Here is a 19,857-nt window from a genome sequence, read left to right on the forward strand (position 1 = left end):
CATACACATGCCATAGCAGACGCGCAACTCCCAACATACTAAATAAACATGTCTAAATTCTTTTTAAAGAAAATGGTATATGACTCATCTTGGCTTCTGTGGCACAGAATGGTGAAGAAGCCACCATGAATGGGTGGAAGTGGGGGCTTAGGGAGGAGGATCAGACTCTGAGGTCAACCTTGGATGCAGAAGCAGGAGGCAAGAGGGTACAGAGGCAGAAAAGAGAGCTTCTCCTCCCAGCCATTGGCCTTGAGTGGGAGGAAATCTTGCAACCTGTTTGCTATGCAGAACGATTCTGGCTTGAAGACTGGATTTCTGAGGAAAGAGAGATTCGTTCAGTAACTGAAAACAACGCTGGCTGGTGAGGAAGCATTTTTAGTTCTCTGAGTTTAAGAAATTCTAATTGTTGTGTTACCTGAAACTCAACCGTCAGAAATCCTTCCCAAGCACACTTCAGAGCCGTGGGGTACATGCATTCCCACTCATCCAAGACATCACATCACCCAAAGTCTACTGAGCAGGGGATCGCAGATGCATCCCTGGCTCCCTAGACCTCCTATGGCTCAGAGGATGGTTGGACAGACAGGCTATGGCTTGAGCGCCTCCCCCTCACGACCCCCTTTTGCCTGAGAAAGTTTTGTGCAGCCCCAGGAATGTAGACCTGTGAGAGACGCACACATCTCAAACACTAACAAGAAACCATCAAGAAATCTACTTTTTTAAAAAGCCTTTGATACATGTGTAATCTTACCATCTATTAAAGACAAAAGCAAAGCCACACGCTGAAGTGGATCTGTCCATTTATTTTACAAATGGAATAAATTTCCTGCTACATACTTGATACTGCAAGATATACGTCTTCCATGTTTTCTAGAGGTAGATAATATTTGGACTTTATGATGCTCAATATGAAACACTGGTTCTTATTAATATGTAGTTCAAAACAAGTAGCTTTCCAGTCAGTTCCTAAGTTGTTGGAAATTCTATCCTCATCACAAGCCAAAATCCATTGAGCAATCTTTTTTATGGAAGTCCACAACTCCAACAACAACTTCTATTGTTTTTAATTAATTAGTTAGTTAATTAATGCATTGTGGGTTTTGGAACAGAGTCTCACATAGCCTGGGCTAGCTCTGAACTTGTTCTTTAGTCCAGGCTGGTCTTGACCTCCTGATTCTCTTACCTCAACACTCCAAGTGCTGGGATTACAGATTATGAGCCACTCTTTCCAGCTATGGTCAAGCTGGGGATTCGAGCATGAGTGGCAAGCACTTAACCACTAAGCCGCCTCCTTAGCCTCCAAATAGCAATTTTTTTAAAAAATCAAACTTTTTTTTTTTTTTTTTTTTTTTTTTTTTTGGAGCTGGGGACCGAACCCAGGGCCTTGCACTTCCTAGGTAATCGCTCTACCACTGAGCTAAATCCCCAGCCCCAAAATCAAACTTTCTAACATGGTATACTCTACGGGTATTCGAACATGGTACCCTCTGAGAAACAGCAGTGGGGAAATAGTAAGGTCTATTTTCATAATTAAACCTACACGTTTCTATAGGCGCAGGAAGCTGACCATGTACAGTAAAAACGGCGCAACTAACAACACAACTATGTCAGATTTCACCAAGGAGCTCCAGGCACAGTTTGCTGGCCTGGGGGGTGCACCACACGTGCACACGAAGGGCACGAGCTGTGTCCAGGACCTGTGCGGGGCAGCAACGGCTCACAATGGAGCACAGCCGACCCCACCAAAAATGCTCGGAATCCATCAGACGCTTACTCTTTGATTAAGTTTTTGCTTGTTACTCATTTGGAAAACCTTTTACTGTGGCCGAGTTTGTCGTGATTCCCTTCATTCAGTTCTGTGACCCACAAGTTGGGAAGCTGGAAGGGTAAGGACAAACAAAAGCAGAACCAAGTGGTGCTCTTAGGGAGCCTGCTGAAGCCCGAGCCGCAGTAGGCGGCTGGGCCTCTGTAACAATGTTGCAGCTTCTTTCCTGGCTGAAGGAAGGTCGAGTGCACAGGCAGGGCATGGGCGGGATGGTTAAGGCTGACCTCTTCCTCTACCCTGGCTTGGGATCAGACCAGAATATTCTCACTGCTCCTGGAAGTCAGTCTCTGCGGGAATCATGTTCTCTGAAAGGAACCCACAGGTGAAATGAGACCCACGGCCATCACGGTCTGTCTGATTGGGTTTTTTGTTTTGTTTTGCTTTTGCTTTTGTAGTTTTTTCCAGCACTGGGAGTTGAACCTAGGGCTTCCCGTGTGCTAGGCAAGCACTCTTCCACAGAGCCGCACCCCCTGCCCTGTGGAAATGTGGATGTGTGGTTTCAGAGGCAGTGAACCCTGTTATGGGACCACCAGGACAACAGGTTGATTAGAAGCTGTGCTGTTTAGGGTCAGAACCAGTGAACGCTGTTCTCATGATCACACACAGTGTAGAGACCAGAAAGAGTGTGCGGCTCATCGGAGGTCACACTGGAACTCAATAGTCAAGTGGCTTTGGAACCACGGTCACAGTTCAGCTCAATACAGCCTGGGGGTTTTCCAGGCACCGCTGAGACAGGCAGGGAGAGGACAGGGAGAGGTGGTAGACACTACATACAAGATAGTATGTATCATGGAGGCACAGACATGATACAGTCCCTGGATAGGGTCCTTCACCCTTTTTGTGTGCCAAGTCTGGGTACCCTATGATTGAAGGAGAAAACAGAGTCACAAGTACCCTTCTCAAGACAAGGCTCTTCCACCTTCCCACTGAGTCTTTCTGGAGAGCCTGGATTGCAGGGGAGGACCCTGAGCAGGGAGCACTACCTGAGCCCAAGTCCTCAGACTCCTCTGAGGGCCTCTGTTGGTGTCGTGTATTCATTCTTTTTTTTTTTTTTCCGGAGCTGGGGACCGAACCCAGGGCCTTGCGCTTGCTAGGCAAGCGCTCTACCACTGAGCTAAATCCCCAACCCTCATGTATTCATTCTTATCTTGCCCCCTAACAGCAGGAGTTGCAAGTCATGTGTGGGAGGCAAGTGTGCATGTGCCCACGTTGTATACGTGGGTGTTTACTGTGCATCTTACTATGTTCTGAAAACTAAGGGGAGAAGCATCACTGTCTGGCCCTGTCTGGGCAAGGAGAGCAGGGCTCAGAGCAGACCTGGGCAGTGCAGGGTGTCAGGAAAGCACTCCTTGATGGGTTCTAGTCTGAGCTCAGCCACCAATCTTCTGGGGTACCCTGGGAAGAAATGGACCCTCCCTTAGCTTCAGTCACCCCTTAGTGTGTCTCCACCACATGCTCATCGGTTTCTCACACATTCCTGTCCCTTGGGCTATGGCTGGCCAGGGGGACTAGAAGCCTGTCATCTGGATGCACTGTAAGCACTCCTGCCTTTGGATCCCCAAAGAAGGAAGAGGCATCAGGTAGGTCAGTCTTCTGAGGCTCCACAGCCACAGGAGCTGTGAGGGCAGGTGACCTTGTAGAACACTGACCAAGCTGAGTGGTCCCGCCACCAGAAACATCTTCCTCCTCTGAGCTCAAAGATGGTACCTAGAGTCTGTTGTAGCCTCAGAGACTCTGAGTTTGGGGGACAGGACCTATTTACCTCAAAATGCAAATAGCACTGAGCAATGACTGACATAGTAACGCAGATCTCTATCCTACGAGATAGTTTTATTACCTCATCTATAGAGACAGAGCGGGGATGTCACATCTGGAGTGCGTGCTGCAGAACAGAAGCCCTTGTGTTTCTTGTTGGCTCTGGATGACTCTACCACACAGGGCTAGGGTCCCCGGGGGCCACTGAAGCCACCCTTGGCTCCGGGCAATGGGAGTTACTCTCTGGCTGGGGTTCCTGGGTGAAGGTGAAACATAATAACTTCTGGGTGATTAACTGCAAGAAAGCAAGCACAAGACCTTTGCCTTGGAAATCTGTCCCAGGCCAATCAGTTGTTTTCCATCCTCTTCCAGAAGAAAGACCGACCATCCAGTCAGCGGAAAGGTAGTTCCCACATTTTCTCACAGTTTGGGCTGAGGTGGTGCCCCTTCCTTGGCCAGCCTTTTAGTCGAAGAGAAGGTCACTGGACACGGTCTCCAATGCAGGAACTGGAACTGGTGGTCACTCTGGGGGCTGGGGAAGCCCTGGGGCAGCTCCCTGGAGTAACTGAGGAGAAAAAAAATGAGGAAAACAGAGGACGTCAATCCTTATCTGGAGTTCATTAACGAGGAGAACATTTAGTCAGCTGTGGAAGCTAAGATGGGACGATAGGGCCTTCAGGTGGGCAGGAGCATGGGTTGGGGCAAGGCCACCACGGGAGAGCATGGTGTGGGCAGGAACGCCTCCTCCATACCACGTGCCCAAGCCTACGATAGGAAGGTCCTATAAGTGCCCACGGTCTAGCCTCCCCAGAGGCCCAGAGGAAGAGAGAAGAGAAAGAGAGAGGGAGGGAGGAAGAGCCACCCCCGTGGCCCAGACCCCTGGCCAGCGCGCAGAAGTCGGAGCAGCATGTGGGAACTCAGATCCATAGCCTTCTCCCGAGCAGTGCTGGCTGAGTTCTTGGCCACGCTCCTTTTTGTCTTCTTTGGCCTTGGCTCAGCCCTCCAGTGGGCCAGCTCCCCACCCTCTGTGCTCCAGATCGCCGTGGCCTTTGGTCTGGGCATCGGCACCCTGGTTCAGGCTCTGGGCCATGTCAGCGGGGCACACATCAACCCCGCCGTGACTGTGGCATGCCTGGTGGGTTGCCATGTCTCCTTCCTTCGAGCTGCCTTCTATGTGGCTGCCCAGCTGCTGGGCGCCGTGGCTGGGGCTGCCATCCTCCATGAGATTACTCCAGTAGAAATCCGTGGGGACCTGGCTGTCAATGCTGTAAGTAGCCTGAGTTTTGTCTCCTCCAGGAGGGGCAGTCACTGAAAACCCTTGCGACGGGTAAGATGGGTGGGACAGGCTCTGGGTGAGGGAACGGAGAGCCGAAGGCCAGGAAGGCTAGGAACACAACTACCCAAGGAGAGCTGGAAGGAAAGCAACAGGGTCACCGGGAGCAGAATCCTGGTGGCCGCCTGTAGGGCCTTCCACCCAGCACCACCAAGGAACAGAAGTCTGGATTTCTATTAGACTCCATGGGAGGACTAGGCTAGACCCTAGCAGGACACAGCAGCCTAGCACAGACAGGCCTTGGGGGCCTTGGGGACTCCAGAGTGCAGTTACAGGGATCTAGAGAAGAAGATATCCCAGCAGCATTGAGCTTGTGAGGACTGGGCAGTGCCGCTCACAAGGCAACACTGACACTATGTAAGGTGGAGCAGGCTCCAGGCAGGAAGCACCCCCAAACCCTGATTCAACCCCAAAACCCATGATCTCTCCAGCAACCAACTATCCAAAGTGCCATCTGGGCTTTGTCTTCCAAACCAAGAAACAGACTTGGGAAGGGAGGCCAGAGATCAGATTTGTTAATACCAGAAGTACCAGAACCTGGCAGAAGCCTACAGGAAGAGACTCTTGGAGTCTGCCTTCATGCTATAATGGTGAAACAGCACCCAGGGCACTTTGAGAGTTGAAGGTGAAGCCATGGTCTGTCTGCTCTCCAATCTGCGCAGGCCTAGGAATGTGGGGACCCTGTCAGGATCCCAAACTAGGAAAGCAAGTGTCTCTCGGGGCTCCTCCCTTTTCATTTCTCTACTGAGTCAATCCCTTGGCCCTGCACACATACTCCTCTGCACATGGCTTTCCTCATGAGAGGGACAGAAGTCTCCCCATGAGGGACCACTCTTCAAAAACAGAAAAGGGGCAGGGGATCTAGAGCCACAAGGGGGCAAGGGGCAAGCTGAGGTGTGAAGGGTGTCTATACCTAGTAAAATGAGCTTGTTTTAAAACAGGGAGACATACAGCTAGTCAAAGAACCCCCTGAAAACATGCCATAGGCTTTCTCTAGCACCGAGGCCCTGGGAACACCAAAGCCCTGGGGAACAGCCATCCCTTATCCCCCATCCACCCACCACATATCCCAGCCTACCCACCCCTCAGCACCAAAGACTGTTTCTCTGCCTTGACCCACCTTAGGTGGTAGAGGGAGCCCTGTCTGTCTGGGATAGGGCATCGGAGGGCCCATTTGCCCTGAGGCTAGGGAGAGACCAGCAACCACTGAAGCAGTCAGTGTTCTCTGAGGATGCCACCAAGAGTCAGCTTGGACCCCAGGAAGCTGCCACTGATGGCGATCATCCCTGTGCCAGGTCACATACTATCTTGTCCTTGGTAGAGCACTGTAACTTCAGTTCTGAGCTCTCCCCCTCCCTATGGTTTAAATCCAGCATTCAGTGACCCAAATCGTGGAAGCAATAAACAGTACCATCCAAGGGACAGCCTGGGCTTGTGTGACACCAGACTCAAACCTACACCATCAGTCTCTGAACAGCATTGCCAGCAAGAGTGGGGCCAGAGGTTCGTCCTTGCCACCCTCAATCTTCTAGGGTTGGTTTTATCCTGCACATCTGTACAGAATGAGATACTGAGACTCAGATAGTCTCCCGTCGAGCTGGAGGAGGCCAAGGTGGGAGTCCCAAGTCCTTGTTCCTGTCTCTAAGGGGCTGTAGCACAGTAGAGGCTGAGGCTAGACCCCAGAAAGATCTTGAAGCATCAGGCTAGGAGCTCAGGACCTAAAGGAGTGTGGGAGTTGAAAGTTGTCACCAATCTACCCCATGCAGTGCTCAGCCCCAGAGGGCAGGGTGTGGGGTGCAGGATGACAAAACCCTGAAATGCATCGCTGGGTGTGGCCAGGTTATGAAATGGCCCCTGAGCTCAGCACCAAGTTCTCTTCTTTCCCGGGGTAGGGGCTGCAGGGACAGTGGGTACCCTATGTGGGTATGAAGGTCCGCCTTCAGCATCCTCAGACTCCACAGGATGTACAGGGAACAGCTATGGGGACAGAAGCAAGGCCTGAATGCAAGGGGTGGAGGGGAGGCAGAGAGAGGTGAGGGGAATTAGGCCATAAGTTCCTCCACCATAAGACCACAGAAAGACACTCTCACTCTCTCTCTCTCTCTCTCTCTCTCTCTCTCTCTCTCTCTCTCTCACACACACACACACACACACACACACACACACACACACACACACACCCTGTTGCATCAGTATGACCTAGAGCTCACACTAGCCTTTCTAGTACCAGGTCCAAAGCTTCCTGCTGCAACAGTAACCTCTTCCCAAAATCTGAAACACAGTATCTCTTTCCTCTCGCAAACCTCAGTCTCCTGGGCTGTCAGTTCTGAGACCCACCTCCCAGCCTCGGGCTGCCCCAGGTCCATCCTCTACCGTGGGACCAGGATTCAGAAGGGGCAGTGGTTACAATTGAGGTGGAGGATGGTATTCTGGCTCCGGAAGCAGGTGACAGGAAGAGGGGGCAGTGTGACCAGCCTCCCTAGACTCATCCCTCCATCTTTCTCTCCAGCTCCACAACAACGCCACAGCTGGCCAGGCTGTGACTGTAGAGCTCTTCCTGACCATGCAGCTGGTGCTGTGCATCTTTGCCTCCACCGACGAGCGCCGCGGTGACAACCTGGGTAGCCCTGCCCTCTCCATTGGTTTCTCTGTTACCCTGGGCCACCTCCTTGGGGTAAGTCACAGACAGCCACAGGTTCCAGCTGCCCTACAAGAACTAGAACATATATGTCCCCCAAAGAAACGGTCACCTATCGCTGTAGAGATGGATACATGCAACTCCCTAGACGAACTGTCTCACAGAACGCCCAAGGGGACACCTACTGAAGCTGTGACCCCTATAAGACAGATATCCTTAGAGTGTCCTTGAACTCGCAGAGATCTTGCCTCCCAAGTGCTGGGATGAAAGGTGTGGATCGTAGTCCCAACTTCAAGCTGAGGCCAAGTGTTCCCAGCACTGGAAAGGAGGCTGAGAATGCCCTGCCCTGTCTGTCCTCACCTCCTCTCCTCTATCTGCCTCTCCCACTACAGATCTATTTCACCGGTTGCTCCATGAATCCAGCCCGCTCCCTGGCTCCAGCAGTTGTCACTGGCAAGTTTGATGATCACTGGGTAATGGCCAAACCCCTGCCTTCCCCATTCCTAGAAATCATCCCAGAGAGACACTAGGGGCCATATCGCACGTGGGCGGGGTGGGGTGGGGTGGTGGCTTTCAATCTCTCTTCATTTGTCCCGAGTTCCTGAGAAACCTTTGTTCCACTCTGCAGAGCTGTGCCAAAGATTCTGTCTTCCCCTGTCCCTTCCGATAAATGAAAATAACAGTCGGCATTTTATTGGCTTTCTTGGGAGAAATTAAGCAAGCTTATTTCCATAACACAGCGCCTGGCATTCAGAACCTCGTAAATGATATTCATGTGGAACAGTTAGCAGTGTTTGGTGTGTGCTGGGCGGTTTTTTTCTTAGAGCTTTGCAAACCTTAGCCCGTTTAATTGCCTCATCTCTCGAAGTGAGGAAGTGAGCATTCTTGTAGAGAAAGGATGCAGGCTCAGAGGCAGTGACTGTCTAAGTTCACACAAGTGGTGAGATCAGAACTCCCTGCCAGGCAGCCCGCTTCAGAACTTGCCCACTCGCCCCACACACTAACAGGCTGACGGCTCACAACGGCCTTTACTGCCTGAGTCTTGACTATATCAGAGGCACAGGAGGGCCAGTTCCCACACTAGCCGAGATACCAGCGAGTACAGAAGGTGCTGCCAGCTGGGCGAGCGGCTGCCAGAGCCTTTTCCTTTCCCCCGCCCCCCTACCCCCGCCACACCCTAGGTCTTCTGGATCGGACCCCTGGTGGGCGCCATCATCGGCTCCCTCCTCTACAACTACCTGCTGTTCCCCTCGGCAAAGAGCCTGCAGGAGCGCTTGGCAGTGCTCAAGGGCCTGGAGCCCGACACCGACTGGGAGGAACGTGAAGTGCGGCGGCGGCAGTCGGTGGAGCTCCACTCTCCTCAGAGCCTGCCTCGCGGCAGCAAGGCCTGAGCTCCCCTGCAGCGCACCGCAGCTCAGCCGACCGACGGCTCGCCCCCTCCTTCCCCCTGACCCGTCGTCGGTTCCCAGTGCAGAGTAGCTGCTCCAGCGAGTGCAGTGAGCCTCAAGAAGGGGCTCGCCCGGGAGCCTGACAGTACCTCCGCCCGGAAGCCTTGAGCTACCCTCGAGCTCGCCCCTTGCAGGGAACCAGACACTTGGGGACCGAGGCGTGGGGAGGGAAGGCAGGCCGGCGAGAGACGGAGAGCTCTGGAGAGCCCGCTCTGGTGCCTGGGGAGAAGTGCATAGACTCCCTTCTGGGGGACTGTGCTTAGTGCATCTCATTTTATTAGGTTGTAAAAGTGCTCGTCTCCGCGTATTTCTTTTCCTCACGAACAGAGTTTGCATGATCCTGAGCGTGATCCCGAGTGCCTGTGGTGATACAGAGCCGGGGACTGTCATTCCCGCTTTGGCCTTCTTCTCCTGTACCTGCAATAAATCCACTATCTCTGATACAGATGAGTCCTCCCTTGCAGTCAGCCCCAGAAAAGGGGGAGGGGGGCTGGTTTCCAACCTCTTCTCCGACCCTCTGGGGCCACAAGATTCCACCAGTCCTCAGCCCAAAGACTTGCCAGGGCTCATCGCTGGAAGGAACTTGTCAACTAGAGAACAAGTCCCCTAGACATGACCTCTAAGGAAGGGACGACTGGGTATCCAAGGACTTTCTGCCCGGAGGGAGGGCTCTTCAAGGGGGAGAGGGGAGCCAGGCATGCGAGTGTGCATGACTCCCATAACCAGGGAGCCCACACACACCTAAAGATTAGCCTTCCACTTAGGCAAAGAAAACAAAAGCCCTCTGTGGGGCCCCAGCTTTTGTCCCAGGAGAGGGGGAGATTTGCAACTAGACACTGCTTGAAAGGAGACACTCGGTTTGGCAAGTGAGCCCTGCCCGGAGCCCGGCACACAGCGCATGCCTACAGCTGGCAGGGCAAGGTGCTCAGGCATGCAACCACAGGCACCGGGCAACACCCCTCCATCACTTATTGTCCTTCCTCCCCAGGAATCTCTGTTCCCTCCTTCCTTCCTTCCTGGCCTGTGCTCCACCCTTTTCCAGTTCCCACTACCTGACAGTTACTGTGCGTGGACCCTGCTGCCTGCCTGCAGAAAAAGGAAGCGACTTGACCAGGCAGAGGCAGGTCGGAATCCAGAACCCCAGGCTTCTAAACGCCCAGGTCAGGGCAACATTTCTCCAATGAGATTAAGCTGGGATTAAGTGAGGCAGTGCGTGTAAAGATGCCGTGTTCACTGTGATTCATAACACCCTTATCACACTGTATTAGGATCACTTCACTATTGTGTCTTCTTGGGTAGGGGAAGGCAGAAGAGGCCAGACCTCTAACCTCTTCAGCTTCTTGTAACTGGTGGTTAAAGCAAAGGAGAACCCTGGGGTCCTAGGGTCCAGACAAGAGATGGGGTTACTCTTGGCCCCATCCTGGTCTCTGAGCCTTTCCTTATTGCCTGCGTCCTAGCAACCTCCCCTTTCCTTGCTCACCCACATGTCCTCTCCAGCCACTGCCTATCTAAGGGTCACAATCTTGAGCCCCTTCTCCATGGCCTTGCCACCCCGACACTCTCAAGGCTCCTGACTCCATCAGTCCCCGTCCATGAGTCTCACGCTCCAAACCCCGATCCTATAAGCACATATGTATAGGGGAAATCTCTGTAACTGGCCTTTCTGTCTCCTTGACCAAATTTCTCACTGGAGGCAAGAAGAGGTGTAGTGGAAGTGCATGCTGTGGGAAGGACCCTCCCGAACTCTAGAGCAGCTGGTGACAGTGGCTTGACATCACGGCTGCCAGAAGAGTGGCATCAGTGATCTCTGGGGCTGCCTCTCTGTCATTGCTCTGAACGTTCAAAGGCACTTCACCCCCAACACACTCCTCTTGAAGGTCAAGAATGTATCTGAACCACTTTCTGAGTCACATCCTCCCTCAGACTGGGGCTAGAGGTCACAGCAAGATTCTAAATGATGGGAGGATAGGGCAGTACGGGCGATTAGGCTTCTCTGTGTCCCAGCGATGGGCTGGTACCTCTGATGTGCTAAGCTTTATCTAATGAAAAATCTTTGGTCAAGCCCTCCAGTGATATAAACCTTTGCTATTTCTAGATAATTCCCTTAGCACCCCAACCTTAGCAGGGCAACTGCTTCTTTCCCCCATTTGATTCTGAAACTGAGACCCTACAGTCTGACCCAAAGACGTACGGCTAATACACAGCAGAGTCAAGACTTGAATCCAGGACATCTCTTCCTGCCATCCCCTAGCAGAAACCAGAACACTCAGCAGGGTTGGTCCAGCTCAGTCCAGACCCCAATCATGTAGTGGACAAAGGGCCTTGAGGAGGGTGGTGATTGGGTCAGGAGGAAATGACACAAGGCCTCATGGATGGTTCCAGCCCTCAAAGAGCACCCAGCCAAGAAGGTGGAGGCCAGGCACACCCAAACTAGACAGACACAGGACGGCACCTGCGTAGATGGGCTTCCAGGTCCCTGAGCTGGGAAATGCAGGGCTCTGGGCTGGACAGGAGGAAGTGGCTGAACCTGTCCTAGTATACCCTGTCTTACTTTGTACCCAAGGATTTCATACCCCCAAAAGTTGCTTCCATGTCTGTATCTCCAAGCCGTGATCCTGTACATACATCATGCCTCTCGGGTGGAGTGTAAGCTCCCCAGGGGCAAGCCGTTCTCTTACCTCCTTTCTCCCTTGGTCTGGTCTAACTTAATATTCTGCAAATGGTAAACACTTAATAAGGGCTTGATTGTCAATAAACCGGGGTTCTGTATCTGGTGAACACTCAGTAAATGCTCAGTTGGCAATAGATGTTTTCTCCTGCAGCTTAGAAGTGGTCAGTACAGTCCATGTGCCAGAGACAGTCCCAGGCCCTAACATTTCCACCCCAGGACTCTCCACCTCCCAGGGAACCCAGAAGTCCCTAATTAGGAGAAATAGGACAAAGGCCTTTCTCTGAAAGATGCTAGTCCCTTTGCCACTAGTGGGCTTTTCCCAGCCCAAAAGTTCCTTTGAGCAGGAAGGCCAGGACCTTGAGTGCACAAGGCAAAAATTATCGTCGTTGTCATCACTGTTTTTATCCTATGTGTTGTGAACATTTTCCTGCATAAATGTCTGTGCACCATGTGTGTGTTTGGTGCCCACAGAAACCAGAAGAAGACACCCCTCAGACATAGTTACACAACTATTGTGAGCTGCTACGTGGGCACAGAGAATCAAACCCAGGTCTTCTGGAAGAGCAGCCAGTGCTTTTAACCACAGTCATCTCTCCAGCTCCCAGTTCTAAAGTATTGTTCCTAGGACAGCAGAGGAAGGGCTGGAATCACAGCCCCATTGTCACCCAAAAGTGCCCTGAGTTCTCTTAATCTTTAGTTCAGATCCTTGGCTTTGACTCAGAAAAGAACTCCAGGAGAAGCCAGTATGAAACAGAGTTGGAGTTCATTAAAAGACAGTTTTGATAAAAGAAAAATAAGAACCACCTGAGTGGATGGGCTTCTCAATGAAGAGTCCCGATGAGATGTCTGAGTATTAGCCATATGTAACATTTCGGTGGCTCTCAGACGGTTGCTAAGAAACTGTTTTTCTTCGATGAGTGAGATTTCAAGGTGGCTCTGGACGTGGCTCTGCAGGGCTAGGATTACAATCTGATAAAACCAGAAACCACTAAGGTTGTGTGGGGAGGGGTGGGGATGGAGGGGAGTTTAAAATGCATTGTTTTACTGTAAAGGCTGTTTCTGGTGAGATTCCTAGAAAATTACAGGTTTACAACTGGGCAGGAAGAAGAAGCCTTAAGCAAATGTTAATTGCCCTGGAGTTAACTGACTCTGAGCTAGCATGTCCCCCTTCTATAACAGATTATAAAGTGGCTTTGGAGGAGCCTTAGATGGGGTTACAATGAGATAAGGAACGGGCAACAGACACCACGTCTTCACAAGTTGGTTAGGATAGCTTTTCATGATAAATGGGGTCTTCCCCCAGAGACCTAGAGAACTGAGCATTTGCACTGGGAAAGGAGAAAGGCGGTAAGCAAATGCTGCTAATTGTGTTTGTGGTTAATTGTGTTGGAATTTACTGTTCTTAGCTGGTAAGAGCTTTGCCCACACTCTCGGGCGAGGGGTTTCTTTCTCTTCCCATATTCCCGAAACTTTGCTGGTAATTCTATCACACCTTATCTCCAGGAAGAGATCTAGTGACCCTGATGGTAAGAGGTTCGGAAAGGTCTCAGACACAGGCCTTGGTAACAGAATCAGCTGATGCTTGGGGTAACCCTGACAGGTGGAGCCTCTTTAGTTACACCAAAACCCATTTCCTTGTGACCAAGTCTGTGTGACAAGTTGTGGTCCCCATCCTAGCCTGAGCCAGTGACTTCTGACTTCTGGTCTCCTCACAAAGTTGCTTGGAATTAAATCACTTTCGACGGAGAGACAATTCAAACCTCTATTTTAATCCATAAAATGTCACGAACTAGTTCTTTTGTTTGTTTGTTTTTTTTGAGTTAGGGTCTTACTATGTAGCCTTTGACTGACCTAGAACTCACTCTGTAGACCGGTCTGTCCTTGAGCTCAGAGATCTGCCTGTCTCTGCCTCCTGATGGTTGGCGAGAACAGCTGCTGTGCCTGACCAAAACTTCCTTTATTTTCCCCCCAGCACTGGGCATTGAACTTAGGGCCCCTCGTATGCTAGGCAAGGACTCTACCACTGAACTACAGATCTGGCAAGAACAAGTTCTTGGCTTTTCCAGTCCTTTGTTAGTTAGAAAAGAGTAGGCTCAAATTCTCAGGCAGCAACATATTTCATGGTCAGTCTCCTAACAGCACGTGAGTCCTGCCCACTCTAAGAGGACAGACTGTGAGACCTGTGGATTCAGGTAGATGGTCGGTGCCCGGGTAGAGAAGATGCATTTAAAAGGAGGGATGGTGCAGCCACAAGGAAGATGCCGGGCCTGAAGGTCTCTGATCCTGGATGTACTGCCTTGCTCTGCGGGGGGCATAGCCCTGCGACTCCGGAGAAAAGAACAGTCCACCTGACCAGAGCCGTTAGGGAGGAGTCGCTCAGCAGGAAATGCCAGGCAGAATGGGAACAATAGTGGGGTTTCTTTGGACCCTGTTTTCTTTGGCCTCTTAGCTGCCACCTGGCCCAAGGTTCCTCCTCCCGGTTCTTGCCTTCCTGTAGGCTCCACCCTCCTCCCCTGCTGGACACGTGTATTCCCCCACTGCACCCTACTGCTCAATTGCCCTAGGAGGTTTTTAAAATTGACCAAGGCGGAGGTGACTCTCCTGGGCCTTGCTCTATGGGTGATACCATGCAAAGAGCTCAAGCACGAATTTTGGGGGGCAGAGGGTAGGCAGCTCCTTTTCTGGGATCCTGAGGGTGGATCCTTGCCCTGCCCCCAAACCCTGGAAAGCCCTCCAATCTCCTTTCACACATACCAAACCTGCAGAGGGAGGGTTGGGAGGACAAGAGGGAGCTGGAAACTATAAAAATGTGCTGCCCAGTACAAGAGTGGAAGGACTTGATGGGGTGGGGGTGGGGGCCAGAAAGACAAACTGTATGAGTGTCCGACGTAGGAATGGGAGATAGCCGGGCAGAAATAAAGACCCACAGGTTAAAAGAGACCAAGGAAAGAGCTAGAAACAGTAATGGACGGATTGACTGGGGGAAAAAAAGAAAGAAAAAGCAAAAACCAAGAGTCAGAGAGATGGAGGAACTCACGCACATGGAGAGAGAGAGAGAGAGAGAGAGAGAGAGAGAGAGAGAGAGAGAGAGAGAGAGAGAGAAGAAAGAACAAGGATAAAAAGCAAACAGCCACTCAAAGGTCTAAAGTGAGGGAGTTCTGGTGGGTTGGAAACAGAAGAGGCCAAGATCCTTCCCTCTGACACCAGTCTCAGGGCCACTTCCCTAAGCCCAAACAACCCAAATTGGTCAACACTCCGAGGTCCCCAAGGGCTCCCACTGAGAACGCCTCCTAGAGCCCGCTGCCTAGAGCCAACACTGCCACACGCGGCGTCGAGGATTGCCATTAGGCTGGCATTGCGCTCCCGACCCAACGCCCCCGCTCCCGCCGGGCTGGACCGGGGAGAGGCCCACAATGGCCGAACCGCCCCCGCCACGGGCGGATTGGGAGCTAAGAGGCGCTGTCCTCAGAGAATCGCATCACTCTGGCCGGGCCGAGGGTGAGACCGGGTCAAGATGCTCGGGTCGCGCGAGCCAGAGGAGGAGAAAGGGGGAAGGCTGCCGGTCGGCCCGGGACGCCGGTAAAGCCGGCCGGAGACGGACTTCCAGAGCTCTGTGGGAGCGGAGAGCCAGGACCGCGCTCAGCAGCCCGGGGAGTCCCGCACGCACGTCGGCCAGGAGGGCGCGGGAACAGCGCTGAGCGCACGATGCGCGCGACCCAGGCCGCGGGGCCGGTTTACACCGCCGCGTGGGTCACGTGGCCCGGGCGGGTCCGCCGCTGTGCGGCTGGGGGGCCCGGGGCGCGCGGAGCGGGGGGAGGCGAGCGCGCCCCGGCCAGGCTCGCGCCCTGCGCTCTGCGCTGGCCCCTGGGCGCGGGAGCCGCCCCCGGCCCCCCCGCGCTCTGCCCGCCGCGGGGCGCGCGCCCTCTATATAGCGCGCCCCTGCCCGGTCCGCGCCAGGTCACCTGCCACCGAGTGGGCACCGCACCGCGCGCAGAGCCCCGCAGACAGACGCCCGCCGCTACCAGCGCCGCCCCGACGGCCGCCCCGCAACCCTCCCGCTGCCACCGGGCCCCCAAGGCCACCATGAAAAAGGAGGTGTGCTCCCTTGCCTTCTTCAAGGCGGTGTTCGCAGAGTTCCTGGCCACCCTCATCTTCGTCTTCTTTGGCCTGGGCTCAGCACTCAAGTGGCCCTCGGCTCTGCCCACCATTCTGCAAATCTCAATTGCCTTTGGCCTGGCCATAGGTACCTTAGCCCAAGCTCTGGGACCTGTGAGTGGTGGCCACATCAATCCAGCCATTACTCTGGCCCTCTTAATAGGAAACCAGATCTCGCTGCTCCGAGCTGTCTTCTACGTGGCAGCCCAGCTGGTGGGCGCCATTGCTGGGGCAGGCATCCTGTACTGGCTGGCGCCACTCAATGCCCGGGGTAACCTGGCCGTCAATGCGGTGAGTGTCCACCAGACTGTGGAGGGATGGCCAGGGACGCTGGGGACATTTCAGACCAGATCCTCCATGCTTCCCCCTTCTTAAGAAAGGATAAAGGGTACAAGCCAAGCAACAGTGCACAACTATGCCGGTAAGAACAGGCTGACCAACCTCCTAGCCAAGCTCGGTGCTCCCTGGTCCTGGCTCCTTGGTCCTGGCTTCTCTTCACATTCTACCTCCTCTACCCTTCCCTCTTAGGCCGCTCTTCCTGGCCTAACTCCCCCTGGCCACCGAGACATCTCTTCAATTTCTAATCTCACCTGTGAGTTCTTTCTTGTCATCCCCTTGGTGGTGTCATTTTAACAGACCCACCAGAGAGCAAGGGGTAGTAGTAATCAGTCCCGGTCTAGAGCAACCGTGATCTCCCTGGGCTTCCAGTTTATTAGCCATTACGTGGAGGTGATTAGAGCACAGTGTCGTGGGGATTGCACTTGGAAGCCATGATGGGACACCGCCCCCAATACTGGCTCCCTCTTCTGTAATCCCTGTTCCTGCCTCCTGTTGTCTCCCCATTTTTGGAGCCCTAGATTCAGCCCCCTGTCCCATGTGAACTGGGCTCATTAATCAAACACAGAGGAGGATTTTCTCGGCCATTGTCAAGCTGTGAGTCAGCCACTGGAGAGACGGGTTTGAAGTTGGCACTGGCAGTGGGTCAGGCACGGATAGGAGGCCAGGGGCTGTTTGCAGTAGGCAAACTGGGCAGCTGCCCACAGGAGGGAGGGTAAATGCCAGCTCATGGGGGCTGGGGATTGGGCAGAGTCGTTGACATGATGGCACCCAGGAAAACTCGCTGACACCCTACCCTCCGGCTACAGGCCTGAGAGCTTCAAGCTTGTGCACACTGAAGTGCGGTTTCTCCAATAGCCCGTCTGGGTCATGCTCTTGGCTTCCAAGAGCTCAGGCTCTAGGTGTCCTTGAAGACCAGAGCCTCGCTTGTCTACCCCTGTCACAGAGCCTGAAGGCAGCAGGCTCCTAACCCAGCTCTTCCTTACAGCTGAACAACAACACAACGCCTGGCAAGGCCATGGTGGTGGAGTTAATCTTGACTTTCCAGCTAGCCCTCTGCATCTTCTCCTCCACCGACTCTCGCCGAACCAGCCCTGTGGGCTCCCCAGCCTTATCCATTGGCTTGTCTGTCACACTGGGCCATCTTGTGGGGGTGAGTAGTGCTGACACAAGCTGGGGTGTCGTGGAGTTGAACACCAGCTCCTCCAGATGGATAAGACCCAGCAGAGTTTAAGACCTGGTCTTGACTATCTAGGCTGTTGCCTTACTGGACCCTAGGTTTAATGTTGCCCACCCCCCCCAAAAAAAAACCCTCTCTGGACTGAGAAACTGAACGAGTGGAAGGAAGGGAGCATAGAGACTCAAGCTGAAGCAAAGGCTGAGAAGGCAGGGGATGTGTTTAGGAGTGTGTGGTGGGCAGCTGGGCTGCATGGACAGTCAGCATCCTAGAAACTGAGAAACCTGGATTTGAGATGTGGCTGGCCCCTGCACTGTATGACCCCCGAGAGAGTCAGAAATCTGTGGGAGTGGAAGGGATGGTGCCCTCCTCACCATGAACCCCCCATCTACCCAGATCTACTTCACCGGCTGTTCCATGAACCCAGCCCGATCTTTCGGCCCTGCGGTGGTCATGAACCGGTTCAGCCCCTCTCACTGGGTAAGTGTGGCCTTCCTCCCGCTCCTCATGGCAGGCAGCGTGCTGAACTGAAAGTCCTGAAGTGACTGAACTTTCTGGGTGTTTCGGCCCAGAACTTGGAGGTTGGAAAGAGAAGAGAACGCAGAAGGGGGTGACGCTCAGCCAGAGAAGGGTGGAATGAATCAACGAGTCTTCAGAAGTGCATTGGAGGGGGGGTCTGTGTTAATCTGAGGATTTCGTCTGCCCCTCCGTGTAGCTGTCCTCTAATGTTGTATTTATCTGTCCCTGTGGAGATATTGAGGCTTACTCTTCTGGGAGGGACTGTACCCCTAGACAGTGTTTCCATGTATCAGCAGCCTTGCTGGGCCCTGCACTTTGGAAGACACGTGTATTGGAGGTTCTGTCCATCTCTTCAGAAGGCACAGTTGCCTCCCTTTGGGGGTGAGATTGGGAATCCTGTCTCTCCTGGGCTCTGCCTGCCTCCGTGGAGGGTCCATGACTTTGTCATTAAGGACTGGCTAACAATATCAGTCCCCAAGATGGAAAGACACCTTTCCCTCTGAAGGTCTGAAATTGGTGTCCATTTCCTTTCAAGGTCCATGAGTTCTGTGTTCTGGTGGGGAAGAGCGTGGTCCCCGAGTCCTGGGGCTCGCCTTCTGATTTAAGCCTGTCTTCACAGGTCTTCTGGGTAGGGCCTATTGTGGGGGCCATGCTGGCGGCCATCCTCTATTTCTACCTGCTCTTCCCCTCCTCTCTGAGCCTCCATGATCGCGTGGCTGTCGTCAAAGGCACATATGAGCCGGAGGAGGACTGGGAAGATCATCGAGAGGAGAGGAAGAAGACCATCGAGCTGACGGCACACTGACTGGTGCCGGACAGGGGCCAGTCCCTCAGCCCCTGGACCACTGGAGAAAAGGAAGACGAAGAGTTTGAAGCACCCCTCCCCAACATCCTCTCAGCTGGGGAAGAGGCATTGGATCCCCATGCTGCGCACAGGGACAGGAGCAGAAGCCCATAATGGGACACTTGGGTGTGGGCCAAGGGCTGGAGTCTGACAGGGTCAGGGACATAGCCGCTTTGGAATCAGGCAGAATGTCTGCCACAGCTCAGACCTCAGAGATCGTGAATGCGGTGCCAAGCTCACAGGCGGTCCAGGACCACACCAGAAAGGGACGACAGCTTGCTTATCTCTCCCAACCCAGTATCTCAAGTGCCAAAGCCGGCCCCCAGGTGGACAGAGGGGACATTTCCCCCAGAGCTCTTCAGGAGAGGGATAGATGGCTCACGGAGTGCTATTTTATTTATTTCTGGTCAAGGATGGGGGTGGGGTGGGGCTGCTGGTGTTTGAGCTGGGCGCTTCCCAATAAACCACCTATCTTCATATTGTGCCTTCATCTCCCTCCTGAAGCCTCTCAGGACAGTGGCCAGTCACATCTCCCACTCGTGATGCCACAGCCTCACGAATGCTCACTGGAAAGTACAAGGAAGACCAGAACACAAAGCCCCCAGGAAAGAAAGGGAAGCTGAGGCCGGGGAGGCTGAGAGGACCAGAGCTGGAGGGAGGGGGAGATCGAATGTAGAGACAGAAGGATACAGAAACAGCCCAAGAGACCAGGACAGGGCTGAGGGCCCACATCCAAGTCACATGTCCTTCCCACCTATCCCTTCAGCTATGTCAAGTCTGACACTTGAGGAGGGCCCTGAATGTGCCAGGTGGGGTGGAAAAGTGAACCAGCCACAGCTCCTTGGGATTCCAAAGGGATGACCAGACCAGCCAGGTTCAGTCCTGAGAGTCCCCACCTAGCGCTTCCTTTTCTGGGTCTCCCCATGTCCCCAAAAGCTCAGACGTTCACAGCAGCATCTCCCCACTCAGTTCCTTCCCAGGTCACCTTTGGGGGTGGGGAGTGTCCATTACACCCTCCTCCCCTCCTGTCCTGTCCTTGCCTGCTTGTCTAGACTCAGGAGGAGTGGGAACCAGATGAGGTAAGGCTGAGGTGCTTGGTGCCAACTGCCTGACTGCCTCACTGTGAGGAACAGGGTAAAGACACACAACTGCTCAG

At 53.4% G+C, this 19,857-nt stretch overlaps 2 protein-coding genes across 2 annotated transcripts; both read left to right on the forward strand.

The window, feature by feature from the left end:
• Window positions 1-4,403: 4,403 nt before the first annotated feature.
• Aqp2 (aquaporin 2) lies at window positions 4,404-9,439 on the forward strand. The gene is made up of 4 exons (NM_012909.3): window positions 4,404-4,847; window positions 7,423-7,587; window positions 7,944-8,024; window positions 8,733-9,439. Exons 1-4 carry the CDS (start codon window positions 4,488-4,490, stop codon window positions 8,940-8,942), a joined length of 816 nt encoding a protein of 271 aa, NP_037041.3. The 5' UTR covers window positions 4,404-4,487; the 3' UTR covers window positions 8,943-9,439.
• A 6,206-nt stretch (window positions 9,440-15,645) lies between these two features.
• Window positions 15,646-19,178, forward strand: Aqp5 (aquaporin 5). The gene is made up of 4 exons (NM_012779.2): window positions 15,646-16,116; window positions 17,150-17,314; window positions 17,735-17,818; window positions 18,477-19,178. Exons 1-4 carry the CDS (start codon window positions 15,754-15,756, stop codon window positions 18,660-18,662), a joined length of 798 nt encoding a protein of 265 aa, NP_036911.1. The 5' UTR covers window positions 15,646-15,753; the 3' UTR covers window positions 18,663-19,178.
• Window positions 19,179-19,857: the final 679 nt, after the last annotated feature.

This window comes from Rattus norvegicus, chromosome 7, assembly GCF_036323735.1.
Source record: "Rattus norvegicus strain BN/NHsdMcwi chromosome 7, GRCr8, whole genome shotgun sequence".
Lineage (NCBI taxonomy): Eukaryota > Metazoa > Chordata > Mammalia > Rodentia > Muridae > Rattus > Rattus norvegicus.

Coding starts and splice junctions, on each gene's coding strand:
- Aqp5 (NM_012779.2), top strand. CDS start 15,754: ATGAAAAAGGAGGTGTGCTCCCTTGCCTTCTTCAAGGCGGTGTTCGCA. Junction 16,117..17,149: donor GTAACCTGGCCGTCAATGCG/GTGAGTGTCCAC, acceptor TCTTCCTTACAG/CTGAACAACAACACAACGCC. Junction 17,315..17,734: donor CACTGGGCCATCTTGTGGGG/GTGAGTAGTGCT, acceptor CCATCTACCCAG/ATCTACTTCACCGGCTGTTC.
- Aqp2 (NM_012909.3), top strand. CDS start 4,488: ATGTGGGAACTCAGATCCATAGCCTTCTCCCGAGCAGTGCTGGCTGAG. Junction 7,588..7,943: donor CCCTGGGCCACCTCCTTGGG/GTAAGTCACAGA, acceptor CTCCCACTACAG/ATCTATTTCACCGGTTGCTC. Junction 8,025..8,732: donor GCAAGTTTGATGATCACTGG/GTAATGGCCAAA, acceptor GCCACACCCTAG/GTCTTCTGGATCGGACCCCT.